The sequence below is a fragment of the Photinus pyralis genome, unplaced genomic scaffold (genome assembly GCF_008802855.1).
Source record: "Photinus pyralis isolate 1611_PpyrPB1 unplaced genomic scaffold, Ppyr1.3 Ppyr1.4_LG1, whole genome shotgun sequence".
Lineage (NCBI taxonomy): Eukaryota > Metazoa > Arthropoda > Insecta > Coleoptera > Lampyridae > Photinus > Photinus pyralis.
In genome coordinates, this window is record NW_022170249.1 from 58662769 (window position 1) to 58683154 (window position 20386).

A 20386-nucleotide genomic window follows, 5' to 3' on the forward strand; every position below is an offset into this window, starting at 1 on the left:
TCAAACTGTTTGATACTAATGTGGTATAATAACTATAAATTTGATATTTACTAGCTATTAAAGAAGGTAAAATTGGTATTAAATTTTGTTTAATAATGATAATGGAATATGTTGATAATAGAGATCTAAAGGTATTTTATTATTAAGAAACGTTTTGTATTGATTCCGGTATAAATGATACTTACCACAATTTCTTTACTAATCACGAAGTGATTTAAATATTATGCACTTCATGGGTACAAAATATTTATTAAATTTTAATAAATATTTGATGGGATTAAACGGGATGTAAATTAAATAATATTAACAACAAAGAATCCAAATCAATAACTTTATTTTTTAAAAATCCTGTAGATAATCTTAAATGTGCTAAAAATACGTAACTGCGTTAATAAACGATAATTAACTACTTGTTATTTTACTACTAATAAAAAGAAAAATAATCATTTATTCTACTTTAATAACACATATTACCCACCAGCAACCAAATGTATGTTGAACGTTAAAATTTAAAGTTATTGGAGAACGTGTTCAATATATAACCACACCTATCAGATGTATAGTAATATCAGTAATAACATTACAAAATAAAAACACACCTTTATCTTCTGTAGAAAATATACTTTACAATCCCAACTATACAGGTAATTCACTGTCATCCTCTGGAAGTATCAACGCGGAACCAATTGTGAAATTCACTCCATTAAATTTAAACGACTCAACTTCAAAAAGGGATGCTCAATTCGGTACGCGATCTTTTAATAAAATTCTATGGGTTTCATCCATTGTGTTTTTTGTTTTCCCAATTTATAAAAATAAAATGAGGATGTAATTTTCAATGAACTCGTATACCAAGACAACATTAACTACCAAAAACAAAATTTGCCTATTTATTTCCCAAGTTAAACAACCAAAAACTGTTTTTTGGCAAACCAAAACGTAAAGAATTAAAACAATATAGCAAAGTAGCTCCTAAGTATGGCTAAAGCTATGCTTATTTTGAATTTCATGGTTCATAACTAACGGAGATGTCAAAAGACCTTTCCTTATTTTTTGGCCTATACTACCAATTCACGAACTTAGATCTAAAAATTTGTTAAAAAGAGTCCACCTGCAAAATTGTATCGAATTGGCCCATTCGTTTTCGAGATTACGTGCTAACGGATAGACAGACGGACACCACAAAATTATGAACTCTCTAAAAGCTCGTTACTAAAGGGAAAGGTTAAATTTCAACTTGCTCAATGTTACTGGGTGGTTTATTTCGTTGCAACTATTGCTTTAACTTTCGACTAAAAATAATCCTTTCCCCTAACCATTGATTATACACACTAACTGTATAATCAAAGCCCTGACTTCGGAATCTCGTCCAGAATGATTTATTTTATATTTTCTCTCTTCAATAATTCTGGAAGAATATCTGATGTTATCCCATGAGCTGAAAGGACAAAACAATCATTTAAAATGTGACCCATCCAAAAATCCATTAATTCAGAGTATGTATTTCATGAGGAATACATGTTTGTGTTTTCTGGTAGGAATGATGGCGTAGGTACCATCATTATTAATTATTATTAATCAATCCGATGCAAAAAAGTACTACTACACTACTTTAGGAACTATAATATGGGTACTCACTTACCTACAAACACTTGCGCTAAACCCGCCTCAATAATTTTGGCTAGATTCCTGTCCATATTTCTAACGTAAAATTGAAACAGTACAGATGTGATTTGTTGGATTTCGGGAAACAAATGTAATCACATTCACACTGCACTTTACTGTTTTATAATATCACCCCTGTAGCCGCACTAATGACTAATTCAATGAGGTAGCTACGCAGTACGCTCGAAATCAAAATGAAAAATAAGACAAGATGTCAACACCTCAACTTTGCTGTATGCAGTACCTACTTTATAAGTGTAAAGTAATAAGTTCAGCAATCTTTATTGTTAGAAAGTGTCATGCCACTTTAGACTTGTAAGCGGTAATGCTAAAGGTGACTTGTTTAATACTATGCCAGTATATTAATATCTAAAATACAGACAGATACTATATGATTTTCTATATAATAAAGAATTGCTATCTTATTGTTTAATAAACGATAATATAATAGAAAATAGATCTTAAAAATTAAAAACGGTAGGTAACGATAAATAAATGCGGCCTAAACAAATTGATTTGTTAAATTTAAACAATACCTTTCGCTCAGTGTGTTCTTGATTTTTGACCATTCGGATTCATAATTGGCCGTACTAACTTTCCTGTGACATCTATACTTAATTTTGAGTAAAGTTAATTCTGTATATTTATTGTAGACATGGATTTGGGTTGTGGACCAGTAATGGACAAAGAATCGGTCCAGTCCGATATCTTTTAAGTGTTGGTGGGGTTGGGTTGGTGGTTGATGATTCGTATTAGGCTAGCGGTTAGAGTTTTATTATACAGGGTGACAATTTGAAAACTTACCACCCCCCATATCTTAGTAAATAAACGAGATATTTAAAAAAATCAAAATCCGTTTCGGTAATTTGGAGGGGGAATCACAATGACATAGTTGGCGACGCACCCCCTCCAACCCCCTGCGCCCCAGCCACCCCAACTTTTAAATCTTAAATAGTGACCCCCCATGTGTGATACGTTGTTGGAAAGCTCTGAAAAAATGCTTTCCAACCATACCAAATAGCATTACATTTAGGTTAGTAATTATCGTGCAAATCAAAAAATAAACTAATATGATACATTTGAAATCTGTCGTATTTAAAACGCAACCGGCGAACATAGACGAACTAAGACAGAGAATAATTCAAGAATGTCGAAATATTGCAAAACCAACATTGGAAAGGTTCGACAAGAGTTTGAGAATAGATTATAACTGGCGATCAAAAATGAGTTGCTGTCGAGTCGGCTTTGGAAGTTCAAGTTAAATACGATTTTCCATGTTTATTTTTTGATTTGCACGATAATTACTAACCTAAATGTAATGCTATTTGGTATGGTTGGAAAGCATTTTTCAGAGCTTTCCAACGACGTATCACACATGGGGGGTCACTATTTAAGATTTAAAAGTTGGGGTGGCTGGGGCGCAGGGGGTTGGAGGGGGTGCGTCGCCAACTATGTCATTGTTATTCCCCCTCCGAATTACCGAAACGGATTTTGATTTTTTTAAATATCTCGTTTATTTACTAAGATATGAGGGGTGGTAAGTTTTCAAATTGTCACCCTGTATACACGTAACACTACTTAACACTAATGAAATATACATATACACCTTATAACACTAAAGAAGTTTACAAGTTCGGAAAACACAAAGAAGCACACGATACCGCGATCACGTCTGAGGAGGCAGTCTCTCCCTTGCTACCAATCGTTACCGTGGCAATCTTACGGAAAGATGTACAACGTCGACGGCTTATGAAGGCAGAGACCCGGGTGTTAGTTAAGGAGTAGTAACCCGTTGCTCTTCTTGCCGATGAGAAGTTTCTCGATGACGGTTATACTGGGGTGGCTAGTGTTGTAAGGGTCGGCGTTCCTTACAGTGCTCCCTGTCGGCCGCTTCTTGTAGCGCGTGCGGGGGCGCCTGTAGATGGGGTAGGAACAGGTGCGCGTGCACCTGTTACTTTAGCGGGGTTGCTACGTTTGGCGTGGGGTGGCGCACTTGGCGTACCACGTGTTTGTGTGTGGGTGCGAGGGGGCCTAACATTAGTAATTATTAAACGGGCTTCGATACTTCAGTTTGTATGCAGCCTGCAGTTCGTAGTCGGCAAGCCGTTTTTGTTTCCGATGTTCATATTTTGCTTTCCTTAATACAGTGCTACTATATAAAGTGCTAGGTTCCCGATCTCCTATTTCCATTAAATTGTTTGCATTGATCTTCCTGTAAGCCGACGCAGCTAACCTATTTTCAATTAATAGCATTTATTTTGGATAAATGAAAAGTTCCGATAGGAACTTGGAATCGATAGCTCTGGTAGCTGGTTCGCGAGCTAAAACTTTTGTTGTATATATTCATTTACACAGAACCTTACAGGTACTATTTAATTCACAAATATATACATTATTTACAACACCCTTTAATACAAATTGAGCACTACTGTTTTGAGTCGACCTACTTCGATTGTAGACGAAATGTGACTGCTTGAGAACTTAAAATTGGACTAATTAACACCCTAAAACTAAGAACATTTATTGCAACCATATGGGCTGCAATATTAGCGCAAAGGACCGCATGCAAGCGGCTCCTTTGCCTAGTCACGTATCATATAACTTAAAAATTAGGGTGACAAGCGAAAACATAAAGAACACGGAAGTCATAAATTGAAGTAAGCATGTGAAGTTTGAAAAACCGCACAAAGCGTGTGATTTTAAGATGCTAGAATGGAAATCATGCGAGATTTATTTGATTCAATTGATGCGAGAAAATGATCTTGTTTGACACTGATGATGGAGTCGTGGTAAAGTTTATGTTCAGTGACTGTTTTATACTGTCTCCTGATTAAAAGGAGTATAAACAAATTTGCTGTGACTAGCACAAATCCTACCCAGAACCTGCAACCTGCCACATATGCATTAAACTACCTACCTGCATCATTAGGTATCTAAAATAACAATAATACACGTTTTTTTTAATGCTCTATAACTTTTATTTAGGATTGTTAAGCCATAAACACTATACCTTAGGTGTTACAAGACAAAGTTTGTCGAAATACATGGTGTAAAATAACGTTTTACAAAAAAAGAGATCTTTGACAGCGAATATTTCTTAAACTGTTAGAAACAGGCTTAAATTGATAATAAGTAAAGTTTTAGGAAATTTAATAAGCTTTATGTACTTTTCAAAATGAGTTTCTAACATCTTTACGCGCTAAAAATTGTTCGTAAACAAGATCCGTAATTTCCACATTTTGACTTTCTACACTAAAGGTTTCTATTCTACTCAAATACAGTTTTGATTGGTGTCTTTTGTCTTTTAACAATTTCAACTGTTTAGGATCCATTTTTGTTTAATGGATAATATTGCCAACAGATGGTAATTTGAAAGGAAGTAGTATAAAATAAATGGGAACTCACTTTCTGGAATGTAGTCGACCAGTAAAGTTGTCTTGTACTGCGTGCAGTGACAGGCCTCCAAAACAATAATTGATTGACTGACTGCGATGCCCTTAACTCGAATCGCTCTACACGTAGGTAAATTTTCGGCGTCCCCGTCTAATGTAACACGTAAATACGTAAATGCTTCCTTTCTTAATCCGGTAGATCGAATGACCAAATGTTGCGGTTCTGCTCTTCTAAATTAGTGGGCTGTAGTTTTATAATATTGTAACGGAAATGCTCCAGACATGACGTCGCCTTTGGCGCTCTGGAATTTTCTACGCGCGCGATTGTGGGATTCTGTAGGACTATTCGAGAATGTACTGGACTTACATTGCTTGCGTGTATAAATGGTTGCGGACCGAACATCGCGGCAGTCTACTACCGAACGAGTACGTAAACATCGAGCGTGGAAATATAAATTGCGAAGTGTGAGTGATATAAATAATCGATATAAATTGTACGGATTTTATAGTGTTTTAATTTTGTTTAATAAATATTGATATAAATCGAACCCGAATTTATAAATAACGTTACAATATTTTATTTATTACACTATAATGGATTACACAATGTACACATATTTACAACATGTGTGTCGTGAACGGACACTTGTCACACATGTTCTCTAGAACTGTGTCAAGAACTACCCTCTATTAGCATTATAAATAGGATGGTGGGGTTTTGTCCATAACACCTTTGTTAAGATTTTCGCTTGAATTTTGTGATTCCAAAAGCTCTATTAAAATCCTGTCACTGTCTGTCGTTACAAGGTTCCTTATTAATTTTATTATGTTGGTTATAACGGTATTCCAATTTGAAAATATCCTGCACATTAGGGTAAATTCTCTCAAAATCTCCGTCCATCTAAATAAAATACATCATTAAATATTTATTGATAAAAATAAATTCGGAACATTGCAAAATCAACTGTGCAAATAATACTTACTAGCGTACAACATAGTGGCAGTTTTAAAATAGGATATCGCGTCAAAAATTCCTTGCTGTTAATTCCTTTTGTTAGAGTCTGTTGTCATCGATAAGTAAATGTTATGTCCCAATTTTTGTACACCTCCTCCAAAGGATGTCTATTATGTTCGAGCCATAGAAGGCTGTTCTGCACTGTCTCATCTATAAATTACAGAAATAAATAGATAAACAACAGAAATATATGTTACCTAAATTTGAATTTGTCGGTTCTATATTTTCTTTTTCATTTTTCTGAGTTTTCGTGGGCAACACCCCGGCTTCACGTAAAAATGTGGCTTATTTCGAAATTTGTCTACGAGTTTTCCGCGGGCTACGCCTGCTTTGTTATCCCTAGAGTCTCCCTTCTTAACGGGAGGTACATACCCACTAAGCAAAGCAAAATTGCAGCAAATGTTCTGCAACTTGGCTGTAAATAGCGAATCTGCTCATTTAAATTTCATTTGTAAAGCTGACAATCCCAACTATCCTGCAAGTTACCATTGAAAAGTTATAGGTTGCTACAAAGTTACAAAAAATTTAAATATTATTCACACTAGAACGGTTTTTGAAACTTTTGATAGCTATTATCTGCTGATTTACATTTTCAACTTTACTAAAAGGTTACAAAATCAAGTAATATACAAAGTATCTCTTGTAATGCTATATATTTAAAATATAACCTACTAAACATGCTAAGTTACAATTGTTTACCGCAAACTTCCACTGATTTCACGTAAAATAAATTTAACAGTAAATAAAAAATAGGCTAGAGACTGACTTACCTATCTAGACACACTTCAAGCTATAATCAAACATAAATAAAGGGGTGTTTTATTTATAAATCAAACACACAAAAGTAAAGTGACCCTTTCTTACATAATGTAGATACAACATACGCTATCTTTTGGATTACTTTGTTTAAAAATAATTCGAAAATAGCTCTTGGTAAGTGCCGAGTGCCGACAGAAGCGACTGTTTCTCCCTCTCTCTCTCTCTTTACAATCTTTCACTACCCTCTCTTTGTCGGGATCTAATAATTAAAAAGAAACGCCCGCTCGAAGGGTTCGAACCCTAGTTGGAACACACGTCTTCTAGATTACAATCGAAGAATCGTTTTCCACTATACGTACCGTCCTAGTACCTAAATATTAATAATACCTACCATTGAATTAATTTTAAATTCTTTTTGTGTACTCCGAATCTATTAAACAAATACGCTTCAAATGTGTATATTAGTCAATTTCAAAGGCACATCGACGATTTTAATGCCATGTAAAGAAATAAAACAACTTACACGTTTTAATGGAATTTGGCCTTTATTAAATTATAAATAATTTTTAACCTCAGCAAATTAGGATGTAAATTATCTCTGCAAAAAGAAACCTATATAAATTAATCAATAAAAGCAGTGTGTACCTACCGTTCGTATACTCGTTCTCCTAAAAGGCCACGAAAGTGTGCATTGACATCAATTAAATTTATTTCGCCAGGATTATCACCACACATGTCGACAATACCCTGCTTAAATAAATTTAATTGAATGTCGTTGCCTTTCATTGGCCCTGACAATCGGCGGCCAAGTGCAAATAAAAAAATAGTCCAAGAGCCCAGTAGGAAAGTATACCTTGAACGCCCGGACGATTCTAATAATTTTCATAGGATTCGCCATAAAAAGTTGCATTAGAATCGACAACGGTGCCGGCGAAAATCCTGCCGAAAGCAGTAAAAAAAAAAAGTATACCTTGAATTCGCGCCCATTAGAATTGACAACGGTGCCGGCGAAAATCCTGCCGAAAGCAGTTTAAAAAAAATTAAATTCGCCCCTTATTTTTGGAAAATGTACTTTATTATCCCGGACGTTCAGGAAGAGTACTGAAGGGTGCATATGGATGAGTTTTATCGAAAAAAGTCACGGTGCCGGGGCGCAACTTGCCGCAACCCTTGGCACCGCGACTACAAATGGGGTGGTAAATCGTACTAAACTACCTTTTTCTCCGGACCAAAATTACCTATATGAAATATGTAGCTTGCGATTATACGAATATAAAAAACCAACGGTGCCGACTCTCAGGATGCCGGAAGTCCTCGGCACCGTCGATGGAATCCGGGCGCGCGCGAGCCTATTGGCACTGCGCCAATAAAAGAGGCGGTAAATTGTAATAATCCAGCTTGTTTTTCCGGACCAAAAAGTCCTTAATGAAAAATGTAGCTTAAGAGTAGACAAATTATAAGAAATCCGGGGGCGCGCAAGAGCCTTCTTTTCGTATCTGATCACTTTTGTGACTGCGAGAAAAACGATTTTATGTCCATTTTCTCAAACTTTTGACGAGACAGATTCGAATCATTACAAACAGACTTATGCCGTTATTTCGATCACTTAGAGAATCATTCTTTTATAGGCTGAACCACTTTTTTGTTAAAAAAAAAACAAAAAAAGAACCGGCAAAATCGTTTTTAATTCTTAAACATTAATTTTTTGAAAAGTAAAACACTTGACTTGTGTGTTTATGCCTAAAAGCAACCCAAAAAAGGTAGAAATGATCGAAGTTGACTCGCAATGATTCTTGTGTCACAAATGCTTTTTTGAAATCATTTTATTGTAATTCAATCAGAATCAGAATCGACGCTCAAAGAAGTAGAATCGCCCTCGAACCAAAAGGGTTCTAAAATATCTTTCATTTCCCAGCCTCATTTCGTTTTCTGCCGCATTTTTCCATATAGCAGTAACAAAAATCGTTCGGAGAATCTTTTGTTTTAATGATTTGAAACAAGGCGGAATCGTACACGAATCAAATCCTCTGATTTTCTTAACGAGTTTCTCAGAATCTTTTCTCGTCGAGAAAATTTTGTGGAATATATTTGATCTCGCGGTATCCACGGTGTTACATTTTTTCACCGAATGCATAGGTAAGTGACGTGAATTCTTGCAATTTTTCAATTTTCGCACTGTCAATAAGCTCGCGCGCGCTCGGATTCGGTCGACGGTGCCCAGGACTTCCGGCATCCTGAGAGTCGGCACCGTTGGTTTTTTATATTCGTATAATCGCAAGCTACATATTTCATATAGGTCATTTTGGTCCGGGAGAAAAAGGTAGTTTAGTACGATTTACCACCCCATTTGTAGTCGCGGTGCCAAGGGTTGCGGCAAGTTGCGCCCCGGCACCGTGACTTTTTCCGATAAAACTCATCCATATGCACTCTTTAGTACTCTTCCTGAACATCCGGGACAATAAAGTATATTTTTCAAAAATAAGGGGCGAATTTAATTTTTTTTTAACTGCTTTCGGCAGGATTTTCGCCGGCACCGTTGTCGATTCTAATGCAACTTTTTATGGCGAATCCTATGAAAATTATTAGAATCGTCCGGGCGTTCAAGGTATACTTTCCTACTGGGCTCTTGGACTAAAAGGTTTTTTTGCACGCCGTTTATGAAGCATTCGTACCAGCCACTTCAATTCTCGTAACATTTTTTCCGCCTTTCCTCCTTTAAAAATATCATTGCAACCGATCATGATTATAATATAATATAATTTTCAATGGCAATTTTTCATTTTGAATAATGATTGGCTCCAAATTTGTTCCAGCTGCCGAGTTAACAGACGCACAGAGAACACACGCTGTTACGTTTAGAAAACGCAACCTCACATTCTCAATGAACGTTTAAGTTGGCAATATATAATTCATATTGTACATGTAAAAATTTCCCATTTCCGTAGCATCAGCTATAGTTAAAACTGTCACTCATGCCATTGCAAGAATTTAACAAATTTCGAAAGACTTAGAAACTTATAGAATTTCTCGATTCCCTAGAAAGAATCGAATCTTAATGACAGATGTGAATACGAATGTTCAAACAGTATCTGATTTTCTAAAAATTCGCAATATAGAAACTTATTGTACTTCTTGGTCACATGTTGTCGACGAAAAATTATAGTCCAACCGTTAACTTATTTCTTATCAATATACTAATAAATTAGACAAATTTGAGCAGTTTGTCAAAAAATATTGCAAGTATATACCATCGGTGCCAGTCATTTATAATTGATTCCTATCAGGCACCTTACACGCCATCTAATGCGCAAAGCAATAAGCCTAATTTTTTTTTATTCGAATTCTTGAATACAAACTTTGCAGAGGTTTTTTTGCACGCCGTTTATGAAGCATTCGTACCAGCCACTTCAATTCTCGTAACATTTTTTCCGCCTTTCCTCCTTTAAAAATATCATTGCAACCGATCATGATTATAATATAATATAATTTTCAATGGCAATGGACCATTTTGAATTTTGATTGGCTCCAAATTTGATTTTTCTTTTCAGCTGCCGAAAAGTTTGGCCCCCGACGCACAGCTCAGAGCACAAACTACCCTTACGTGTGCGACGATCGTCGCACCAACACATTCTTTCAACATTCTACGTAAGTTGCTATCGCCTATGTAAAATTTTCCCCTAAAATCGCGCTTCAAGTAATTTAATACCAATGATACAAAAAATCAAATAAAATAGCCAGATGTGAACTTATCGTTAATTGTTTCTAGGAAACTTATATATCACTTGGTCGGTCATTTGTATCTGTAAGCTTACCTATATAAGTTTACTTCACTTTTTATGAATGAAAGTTACTATAAACTTTCACATTTTAGATTTAGATTAAGCAAAGCCGTTGCCAGTCATTTATTGAATTATATTAGAGAGGCAATAGAATCGCCATCTAATAGGTATGTAATATTCATATTGTACATTCGTAATTGTAAATGTACAAATTGCAGAGGAGGGGCCATTAACGGAGAAACGAAATTATTATTAACACTAAGATTCTATGCAACAGGGAATATATTACAATCGGTGGGAGATTTTGTGGGCATTTCCGTAGCATCAGCTAGCAGGATAGTTAAAACTGTCACTCATGCCATTGCATCCTTAAAATAAGAATTTATACAAATGCCAGTGGCTCGACAAGACTTAGAAGCTACTGCACGGAATTTTTATAGAATTTCTCGATTCCCTAGATGCTGTGGTTCCATAGATTGCACACATATTCGAATCTTATCTCCAGGCAATAATTTTATTTGATAGAATAATGCAATTCTTTTAGGGGGTGATGACGCAGAGGTGTTTCGTAATCGTAAAGGTTACTTCTCACTGAATGTTCAAACAGTATCTGATGCATTTCTAAAAATTCGCAATATAGTGGCTCGGTGGCCTGGAAGTTGCCACGATCAGACAATATTCAACAACAGTAGACTAAAACGAGATTTTGAGAATGGCACATTTGGTCGCTTCGGATACTGCAATGTCAATCATTATTGCAACAGCAGTCCTCCACAACATGGCAGTTGAAATGAACGAACCAATCGATGAAAAACCACTAGACGCAGTAGTGGAGGACAATGTTCAGATATTGCCCAATCCAAATGAGCATGATAACATTATTGACAGAAACGCTCGCTTACTTTTTATAAATGAGAATTTTAATTTATAAGTTTTATTAAAAAAAGAACAAAGTAAAAAATTAGTAGTAGTAGGTAAACATAAAAGTAAATTATTCTATTCTTTGAGTTTTGTGTAATATTTCTAAATTGAGAAGTTCAATTTTTTTCTGGTGTTCTTCCTCTTTTCTACTATCTGCATTTTTTAAGTTTGTCAATTTCTGGTCAAAATATTGCTGTTTAAGTAAATATAATGTTCTTGCCTCGGCATCCTTTGGTGCAAGCTTCTTTTTAGTTATTAATTTCTTATTTTTTTTGCTGCAGCATTCGGGGAGTGTAGCGTGCCCATGATTCCACAGCTATGTAAAAGTAGCAGTATTGCTTACTAACTGCCATACATGTTTGTATGGTAGTCAAACTGCGATTTATTTTCAAACTGTACCACCGACTCTTAATGAGTACTTTGGTATACCAAATTAAAATATTAATTAAAACACTTTTGCTTTATTTCTTTAAGAGATTATCAATAAGATTTTGTTGAGATACAAGTAATTGATTCGTAATTTTTTTTTGTTCTAACTCTATTTTATAGTTATTTTTTTCTATTTCCAGCCTTTCCATGCGTTCCTGGTGATCGAAGTCCAGCCTTTTATTTTCCAATAGAATTTTTCGTTCTTCGATCTCCAGCTTTCTTTCTTCCACTGCCACTTTGCGCTCCTCTACAGCAATTTTTCGGTGCTGCAATTCCAATTCTTTTGTTTTTAAAATATACTCCTTTTCGTTTTTTTCTGTGAGATACCCCAAGGCATTTTTTCGTAAAGGTTGGGCTTTGTTCAATCTTCTTCTAGTAGGTCCTTAAATTAAAATAAATCAGGTTTAAGTTATACAGGTGGTCATTTTTCAGTTACTTACCTATAATTTGTTTATTTTTTGAAACTGATGATGTTTCCTGGTTCGAAGTCTGTGCCGTTCCTCGTAGTGATTGTGGTTTTTCCATTGCCTCACTGTTGGGTGGAATATTTTCATCAATTTCTTGTAAATCATCACCCGCAATTGTAATGGTTTGGGCCACAGTTCCTAGATTAAAATCAAATTTGATGTAAGCTGTGTACAAGTACTATGCGATCAAAAAAGAATCGATTCATCCTTGAAATTTTTGTTTATTAACATGGGAAATCATTTTTAACTTGAACTACCAAGAGCGACTTGATCTTAGCTCTTTTTTTGTCGCCCAATAATTACCATTAAGATTAAGGGCCGATTCTACAATGCAGGTATATACCGAGAATAAGCTATACCTCGAATAAATGTCGACGGTTGCGTTGGTTACCATTGTGTCAACCAATGGAACACATGTTGCTATGACAGTTATTCCAAGAATATCTTATTCTGAGTAAAAGTGTAATTGTAAAACCGGCTCTAAGTGTTAGTTAAAGCCGGGTATTAAATGGTAAGTCGCACTGTAACCGCAACGGTTAATGTAACACTTTTCAGTATAAACGTATAGGTACCCACGTTCTCATCAAACACCAACTGCAAATATCTTTGTATTTCAGGTAAAAACCGAAAAGTATCAGATCGCTCTAGGTACTATCTTGGGCGGAATTCCATATGAATCCACATCAATGAATTTTAGTTATGTTAACCAACAGTGTTACAATTAAGCATGTCAATGAATACCTGGCTTTAGGTAACAAACATATTTAAAAAGGTGTTCAATATTTTTAAAAGCCATTTCATAAATCAATAAATGATCGGGGACTATACAACATTCCATCACACATCATTACCATAATTATGATCCACGAAAGGCAGTTGATCGTTGGAAGCGAGTACATCCTCTCCACATTGAAAAACTTGGTTTTCTGCACTAAATGATGCTGCACATTCATCTCTTATTTTTTTGGCTAACTCCGTTAACTGTGCTCCCTTCGATGGAGTTCGCTTTCCGGTTTCTCTTAAATTATAATTATTTTCTTCGCAGATACTGTTGATTTCATGTAGCAACGCATTTCTTTCACATGGTGGTTCTTCAATTCCAGATCTAAGCATAAATAAAATTGTTTAATAATAACTCGTGTAATCCTTATTAACTATTAACAGCTACTTTTCATTAGCTTTCAGTAAGTAACAAAGTATACTACTTACCGAACTTCGTTTACTTCTATGTTCCTCAGAAATATCTCCAATAGTAATAATAAATGTTTTTTTAAAGTTTTGATTAAAAAGTTTTTTCCGGTAGTTATGGCCACGTGCTGCTGTATTATTTCCCATCCACCAGGATTAACGGTGGGATTTACGTTAATGAATTCTCTTAAAAAAAACCAATTCGTCTGAAACGTAATCTAGTATTTTGCCCCTTGTTCATTTTAACTTTCACTATGCACTAAATATACTACAAACTACTTAATATACACAATAAACACTAATTTTAATGATACACAAACGATTATAATAGGGTTAATAAAAATTTTAAACGCATGGACCGGTATAAACACAAAGAAACTCCAAGGTTAAAAGCTAGGTTAGTGTAAACAGCGTGAAGTATGGTACGAAAGATTCAGCGGGACGTTTCACACAAAATTGTCAAAAAAGCGTCAAATGTCATAATGAGAGCAGTTTAAGGCCGCGAATTAAATTAATTGGAACGCGAATTAAATTAATCGAGCCGCGAATCAAATTAATCAGAGGAAATTCCCAGAAATCAAACACCAATTTTTAATTAATTAATCAAATCAAAACACAAATTCCAAGAGTAGCGGGAACCAGCAATTCGTCAACCAAACTCACAACGCAAATTACCACGAAAATAGGCTCGACGCATAACAGCTATAATCAGGAACTATCATTCTTAGTATTAAGGGATATAACTGGCAATGTCGCGGCCAATAATATTGACATTTGTAACATGAAAATTCCCAATATTGTGGATCTTGCCGACTCGGAATTTAATATATCGACTAAGGTCGATGCGTTATTAGGTGCTGGGATATTTTGGAATCTTTTATGTATAGGCCAAATAAAAATCAGCAATCACGATAATGTAATCTTTCAGAAAACGCGGTTAGGGTGGATTTTTGCGGGTTCAGTAGCTCAAGCGCAATCGGAAACTACCGTATTGCATTCAATCGATCAACGCGTACAGGAACAATTAGAATGGTTCTGGGAGATCGAGGGATGCTAAAATCAACGCGATCTTACTAAAAACGAATTGTTTTGTGAGAATCATTTTATTGCACATTTTAGACGGAACCCAACGGGACGTTTCGAAGTACGCTTGCCCATGCGAGATGAATCCTTCACTTTTAAAAACTCATTAGACAACGCTGCGCGCAGATTTATATCATTGGAAAGGCGATTTGCACACGATGACAAGTTTAAGCAGTCCTATAAAGAATTTATTAAAGAATACGAAACTCTGGACCACATGACCGAAGTACCTCCAATTAAAGAGAACAACGGTTCTATAGTTTATCTACCTCACCATGGGGTGTTTAAGGAATCAAGCGCGACCACAAAATTATTCGACGCTTCCTCCAAATCTACGTCAGGCTACTCATTAAACGACAAATTATGCGTAGGACCGCACATACAAGACGACCTCTTTTCAATAATTACTCGATTTCGAAAGCACAACGTTATTTTTACCGCAGATATCGAAAAAATGTACCGTCAAATCAATGTAGTGGACGATCAACGGGATCTACAACGCATTGTCTGGCGAGATGACCCATCAAAACCACTAAAACATTACCAGTTAAATACGATCACTTATGGTACCGCCCCAGCGTCCTTTTTAGCGATGCGGTGCTTAAAACAACTACTTAGGTCTAGAGAACTTACCCATTTTACCCGAAGCTAGTAACGTGATAATGAATGATTTTTATGTGTGTATCATGGAGGGTGCAGGTTTTCAATTGAGACAATGGGCGTCCAACCATAAATCAATTTTCAGCGAAACTGAATTTAAGCGCGAAATTATTATATTTCAGACAGTAAAGCAACGAAAACCTTAGGATTAATGTGGAATGCGGAAACGGATACGATCGGGTACTCACTATCTCATTTTGGTAAAGATCTCTGCCCTGTTAATTAGAAGGGGCGTATCTGCGTTTTTCACTAAAGTGAGAAAACGAGGTATTAAGATTTGGCTCCATGCCATCGCAGTATTTCAAACTGCGCAGGAGTTGATGATGTCAATCATACACATATATATTCTACTGTCAGTTCCTATAATGTTGTACCAGATATATCATTCCTGAATATGGCTTTTGATACTTACGCCTATTCTCTTTAAAGATGTTATAGCAAATTCTGTAGTTACGCCAAATAAATTGTTTCCAAGAGTTTCAAAAAATTTATTCAGGTGTTATTAATTTGCATATTAAGTACATAAGAATAACATTTTAACAAAATAAGCTTAATCAGTGTCAACATCTTGGTTCTTGGAAGAATGTTCTTTTTCGATTGGCAAATTTTCCCAAAACACCAACCTCGTTTTAGGAAATATTGCTCCAAGTTTAGATATTATAGTCTGCTTTCTTATTTTTGATATGCCTCTTGGTTCTCCTTTTAGTAGAGGTAAAGAAATTCCTGTTTTAAAGGATTTGTGGTTCAAAAAATTCAAATTTATGAACTCTCCTTCAAAAAAACGTGAATATGAGAGTGTTCGATCGCCTCTTCGAAAAACTACATGAGACATTTCGTTTAAATATGGTCGTGGTGTTATCTTATTGAGTTTGTATTGAGATGTGTGATCCTCCCACAGAAAAAATGAATTTTCATCCATTTCCTCAACATAAACTCCTTTACATGCATTTTTAACAGCTGTGACGTAATCATTAAAATCGTAGACTTTTCCTGCTTTTCTCAAAGAGTTCTCGACTGCGTGGTGAAACGAATCGGCTGCCATAAAAGTATGGCCTGATTCGAAGTACTTGACTTCCAACTTTTGTACAGCAACTTCGGCGCAGTTAACAATGTATATAAAGAAACTATACAGACACCAATTCTTGTTCTGTGCGGTGCAGTTATCAAGCCATAGTATTACATGTTTTGCGTCTCGCATGTGCAAAAAGTATTTGTAAAATGAGCTAACTATGTCTTCTTTATTTCTTCCTTGAATAGCTTCATGCCATACTGCAGCAAAGTGTTTCGATTTCGGTCCAGCTGAGATAAAACTTTCGTTGTACGCCACAAGTCGGGGTACAAAAATCACTTCTTTAAAAGTGTCACATCGCGGCAACATGATAACCTGGAAATGGGAAAGATTTAATAAAATCACAAAAAGCAATAATTTACAGCTCTACCTTTTGTAAGTCAACTGTAACGACGACATCGTTTTCTTTGCAGTCTTTTTGGTATTGCATTCTTGCCGCTGTATAGTTCGTATGGTGAGTGTTCCACGCTTCACAGTCTTTGCAAGTTACAGAAATATCTTCTTTTTTGTGTCCACTCGCTTTTGAATGATGCATAAATACTTCACACGTGAAACATTCTTCGTGTCCAAGTTTAGTGAACGATATGTTCAGACTATCCACGACTTCTCGATAAAGATAATAAGAAAAAGTTATAGATGGATGTTTTTCAATAAAATCATCATACATAGATTTAATTGTTATGTCACTGGGCAAGTACTTACGCAATGGAGCATGCTCACGGCGATAATGCGCGATTGTTGGGTTAAAAGATTCAATATGTTTAATGATTACGTCTCTATCAAACTTCTTTTTTGGATTCTTGCCACGGCCATCACGTTTAGGAGTAATGACAGTTTCATTAAAGTTGCCGAACACTGTTCTCACCATTTTATCGTTAGATTTTTTTAAACCAAGGGTTGTAAGAAAGAATGTTTTACACACTGCCACCCTACGACCACTTTCATTTTTGAAGGCATACTGCAATGTATTTAAGCGTCGAGATGAAGTTGCTGAATGTACTGTTGTTCTTTTGGTAGGTGATCGCGAAACATTATGGAATATGAAAGTTTTTTGTTCGTTGTGGTTCATATTCCAAAATTCATTATTAATTAAGGTGCGATGAGAATAAGAAAATGTTTTTTGGCATTTTTTAACGCAATCATTTCCACAACTATTAATTATTTTATGCGCATCGGCAATTCGATTCTTATTCAAGCGTTTTCTTTCTTCTACAGATTTCGAAAATCTTCTGCGTTTTCTGGGTCTCCCATCTTTAGTCCAAAGTGAAAGGTCTACGAGTTTTTCAACATCGGTCAAAAGTTTTTCAATAACTTGACCCACAACAAGTTCATCGCTATTAGAATTTGGAATCAGCTCGCTGGTGCTAGGTTCCACTAGATCTGGTCCAACTAGTTGTACGTTGCTGAGGATATTGATCTTAGCATCAGTACGGGAAGTGCTGGATTTCAAGCAAACCGTATCATTATTAGTTGACGCTGAAGCTAATTTTTCGGAATCACTTCCACTGATACTGCTTTCGTCATCAGAATTGGGTGTAAAATCGGGGTCTTCAATATTACGCTTAATCTGCTCTGATTTGGTCACCTTCAGTTCATCTATTTTATTTCTTTGTTGCTTATTAAGGGCTAAATATACTAGTTTCTGGCACCGGTTCATTTTAAAACACTCACATTTACTAGAAACGCAAATTAAATGCTACACGAAAATTAGAATGACTTAACCTCAAATAGCAAAGCTGCGCATGTTAAGAAAGACAGGCGTATCTGTTCGAGAGCAATACAGTTACGCCCGTCTAGTTTAACAAACTATGTAGATACGTCCAAATAGCTTAATACAAAGAGATACGTCTATTCTTATTAACACACTAATCGATTTTGTAGATACGCCCTTTCTTTTTAAGCTCAGTACGATCATACAGTGGGAGATTACGACTTTCGGTCTTAACAAAACAGTAGGGTACTGGTTTGCCAACATGTACATACGTCGAAGTCGATTTATGCTAAAATTGCAGATACGCCCTTTCTAGTTAACACACACGGCACTAGATTCTAGTAACAAAACGCACAATATTGTCAGTTGCCGCACAAATTTTTGATCCGCTAGGTCTAATCGGTCCGATTACTATTAAAATAAAAATAATATTACAGCGATTGTGGCAAGAAAAATTAAATTGGGACGAATCGCTACCTTTACACATATACAGCGAATGAAAACGGGTCTTATGCAGTTTAAATTTTATAGAACGTATACGATTACCTAGGCAGGTCTCTATTCAAAATTATGTAGAATTAGAACTACACGGTTTCTGCGACGCGTCAGAGTGTTTAGGCCTGCTGCGTGTACATCCGCAGAAAAGACGATGAGGGAAACGTAAAATACAATTTGTTATGTGCCAAATCCAGAGTGGCCCCCCTGAAAACGATCACCATACCGAGACTCGAATTATGCGGTGCAGTTTTATTGGCAAATCTTATGCATAAGGTAATTAACTCCTTTAACGCGACTTTTAAACGAATCTGTTATTGGTGCGATTCTACGATTGTTTTGTCGTGGATACAATCGCAGCCCGCGAATTTACAAATATTTGTTGCAAACCGAACAAACGAAATTCAACAATTAAGTGATGCGAATCACTGGTACACTGAGAGAAAGAATTACTTGTAAGTACCCGTTTACGGTTACATTTATCCTAAGGTAACTTCGTATTCTGCCGAACTCACAGGCGATTCTAAGTAATGTTTCTTAAGGTACAAACAATTTCTTAGCGTTATACATCCGAATTATTAATGAAACTAAAACAATTTCTTATGGTGGGTTTATGCAACGTTAGTTAACTTAACTTTAATTTAATTTAACTTATTTTATCTGACGACGGTTTATGCAGCTATTTTAAGTTACTTAATTATAACTTTGTTGTATGAACGTTGGTATCAACGAGGAGTTGGTACACTTAATTTAGTAAATAAATAAAACATAACCTTGCTTTTTGCACAGAATAAGTTTTGTTCATACTTGTAACTTGTGCAACAACCAAATATGTCACGCTTTTTGCACAGAATAAGTTTTGTTCATACTTGTAACTTGTGCAACAACCAAATATGTCACGGTTGCGTATGATAGTTGTTTTAAGTTTAATGTTGGTTGCAATTGCCCGCAAAAGGAGATACCGAACAAGAATTCGTCGGTATGGTGTTAGACCGTTTAACAAACTGCGGAAATTGCACGGACAGTATGAGACGATGGTGAAGTATATCAAAACCAATGACGAAAAAGAATTCTTTTCCTATACGAGGATGACCCCTGCTATGTTTGACCATCTCTTAATGCTAGTAGAACCTAAGGTCCGTAAGCATCCAAGTAGGAAGAATGCATTGTGCCCATCATTTCGTTTATGCCTTACTTTACAGTAAGTATCTCGATAAAGAAGCAGCTGCAATTTACCACACATCTTTTGTGTCTGTAGCTATTTAGCAGAGGGGTGCTCAATGAAAGAAATTTCACGCAATTATTACATAGGAAAGGCCACAGCACATGTAATTATCAGGGAGATCTGTACTGTTTTATGGGATGTGCTGAAGGACATATACATTCCTGAGCCTACTATTGAAAGAATGGTTGAAGTCAGTAAAGGATTTTATAGGCGTTGGAATATGCCGAATTGCTTAGGTGCTTTGGATGGAAAGCATGTTTCCATCCAAGCACCTTATCACTCTGGCTCGGAATATTTTTCTTATAAGAAAAGCTTTAGGTAAATATACTCAATATACATATATTAAGATGTTGATGACTAAACTTTTTTTTCAGTTTGGTATTGATGGTGGCTTGTGATTCGTATTATAAATTTATATATGTGGATATTGCGGCTCCAGGATCATTGCATGACAGCTACATTTTCAGACAATCTAACTTCGGTAGGGCCTTTTTAAGCAATGAATTCGAAGATCGATTGCCACAGGCA

The 20386-nt window shown here is 35.8% G+C and overlaps 2 protein-coding genes and 1 long non-coding RNA gene across 3 annotated transcripts; all 3 read right to left on the reverse strand.

Moving 5' to 3' along the window:
• Positions 1 to 5794: 5794 nt before the first annotated feature.
• On the reverse strand, positions 5795 to 6560 carry LOC116170532. The gene is made up of 3 exons (XR_004145282.1): positions 6270 to 6560; positions 6041 to 6222; positions 5795 to 5958 (listed from the first exon to the last, which is right to left on the reverse strand). It is a non-coding gene; the product is annotated as an uncharacterized LOC116170532 (long non-coding RNA).
• Positions 6561 to 11937: 5377 nt separating this feature from the next.
• LOC116166912 lies at positions 11938 to 13692 on the reverse strand. Its single transcript, XM_031482119.1, has 3 exons — positions 13279 to 13692; positions 12401 to 12565; positions 11938 to 12342 (listed from the first exon to the last, which is right to left on the reverse strand). Exons 1-3 carry the CDS (start codon positions 13538 to 13540, stop codon positions 11993 to 11995), a joined length of 777 nt encoding a protein of 258 aa, XP_031337979.1. The 5' UTR covers positions 13541 to 13692; the 3' UTR covers positions 11938 to 11992.
• A 2216-nt stretch (positions 13693 to 15908) lies between these two features.
• LOC116164147 lies at positions 15909 to 18084 on the reverse strand. The gene is made up of 3 exons (XM_031478286.1): positions 17704 to 18084; positions 16798 to 17385; positions 15909 to 16742 (listed from the first exon to the last, which is right to left on the reverse strand). The coding sequence occupies exons 1-3, from the start codon at positions 18082 to 18084 to the stop codon at positions 15909 to 15911; spliced, it is 1803 nt and encodes a 600-aa protein (XP_031334146.1).
• Positions 18085 to 20386: the final 2302 nt, after the last annotated feature.

What these genes read in the sequence shown, in the direction of transcription:
- LOC116164147 (XM_031478286.1), bottom strand. Translation starts at nt 18,084, where the DNA reads ATGAACCGGTGCCAGAAACTAGTATATTTAGCCCTTAATAAGCAACAA. An exon ending in TGACCGATGTTGAAAAACTC is followed by an intron (nt 17,386 to 17,703) that starts GTAGACCTTTCA and finishes AATACATTGCAG; the next exon opens with TATGCCTTCAAAAATGAAAG. An exon ending in TTACAGTTGACTTACAAAAG is followed by an intron (nt 16,743 to 16,797) that starts GTAGAGCTGTAA and finishes TCCCATTTCCAG; the next exon opens with GTTATCATGTTGCCGCGATG.
- LOC116166912 (XM_031482119.1), bottom strand. Translation starts at nt 13,540, where the DNA reads ATGCTTAGATCTGGAATTGAAGAACCACCATGTGAAAGAAATGCGTTG. An exon ending in TTTCGTGGATCATAATTATG is followed by an intron (nt 12,566 to 13,278) that starts GTAATGATGTGT and finishes ATTTTAATCTAG; the next exon opens with GAACTGTGGCCCAAACCATT. An exon ending in AAAAAATAAACAAATTATAG is followed by an intron (nt 12,343 to 12,400) that starts GTAAGTAACTGA and finishes TTTTAATTTAAG; the next exon opens with GACCTACTAGAAGAAGATTG.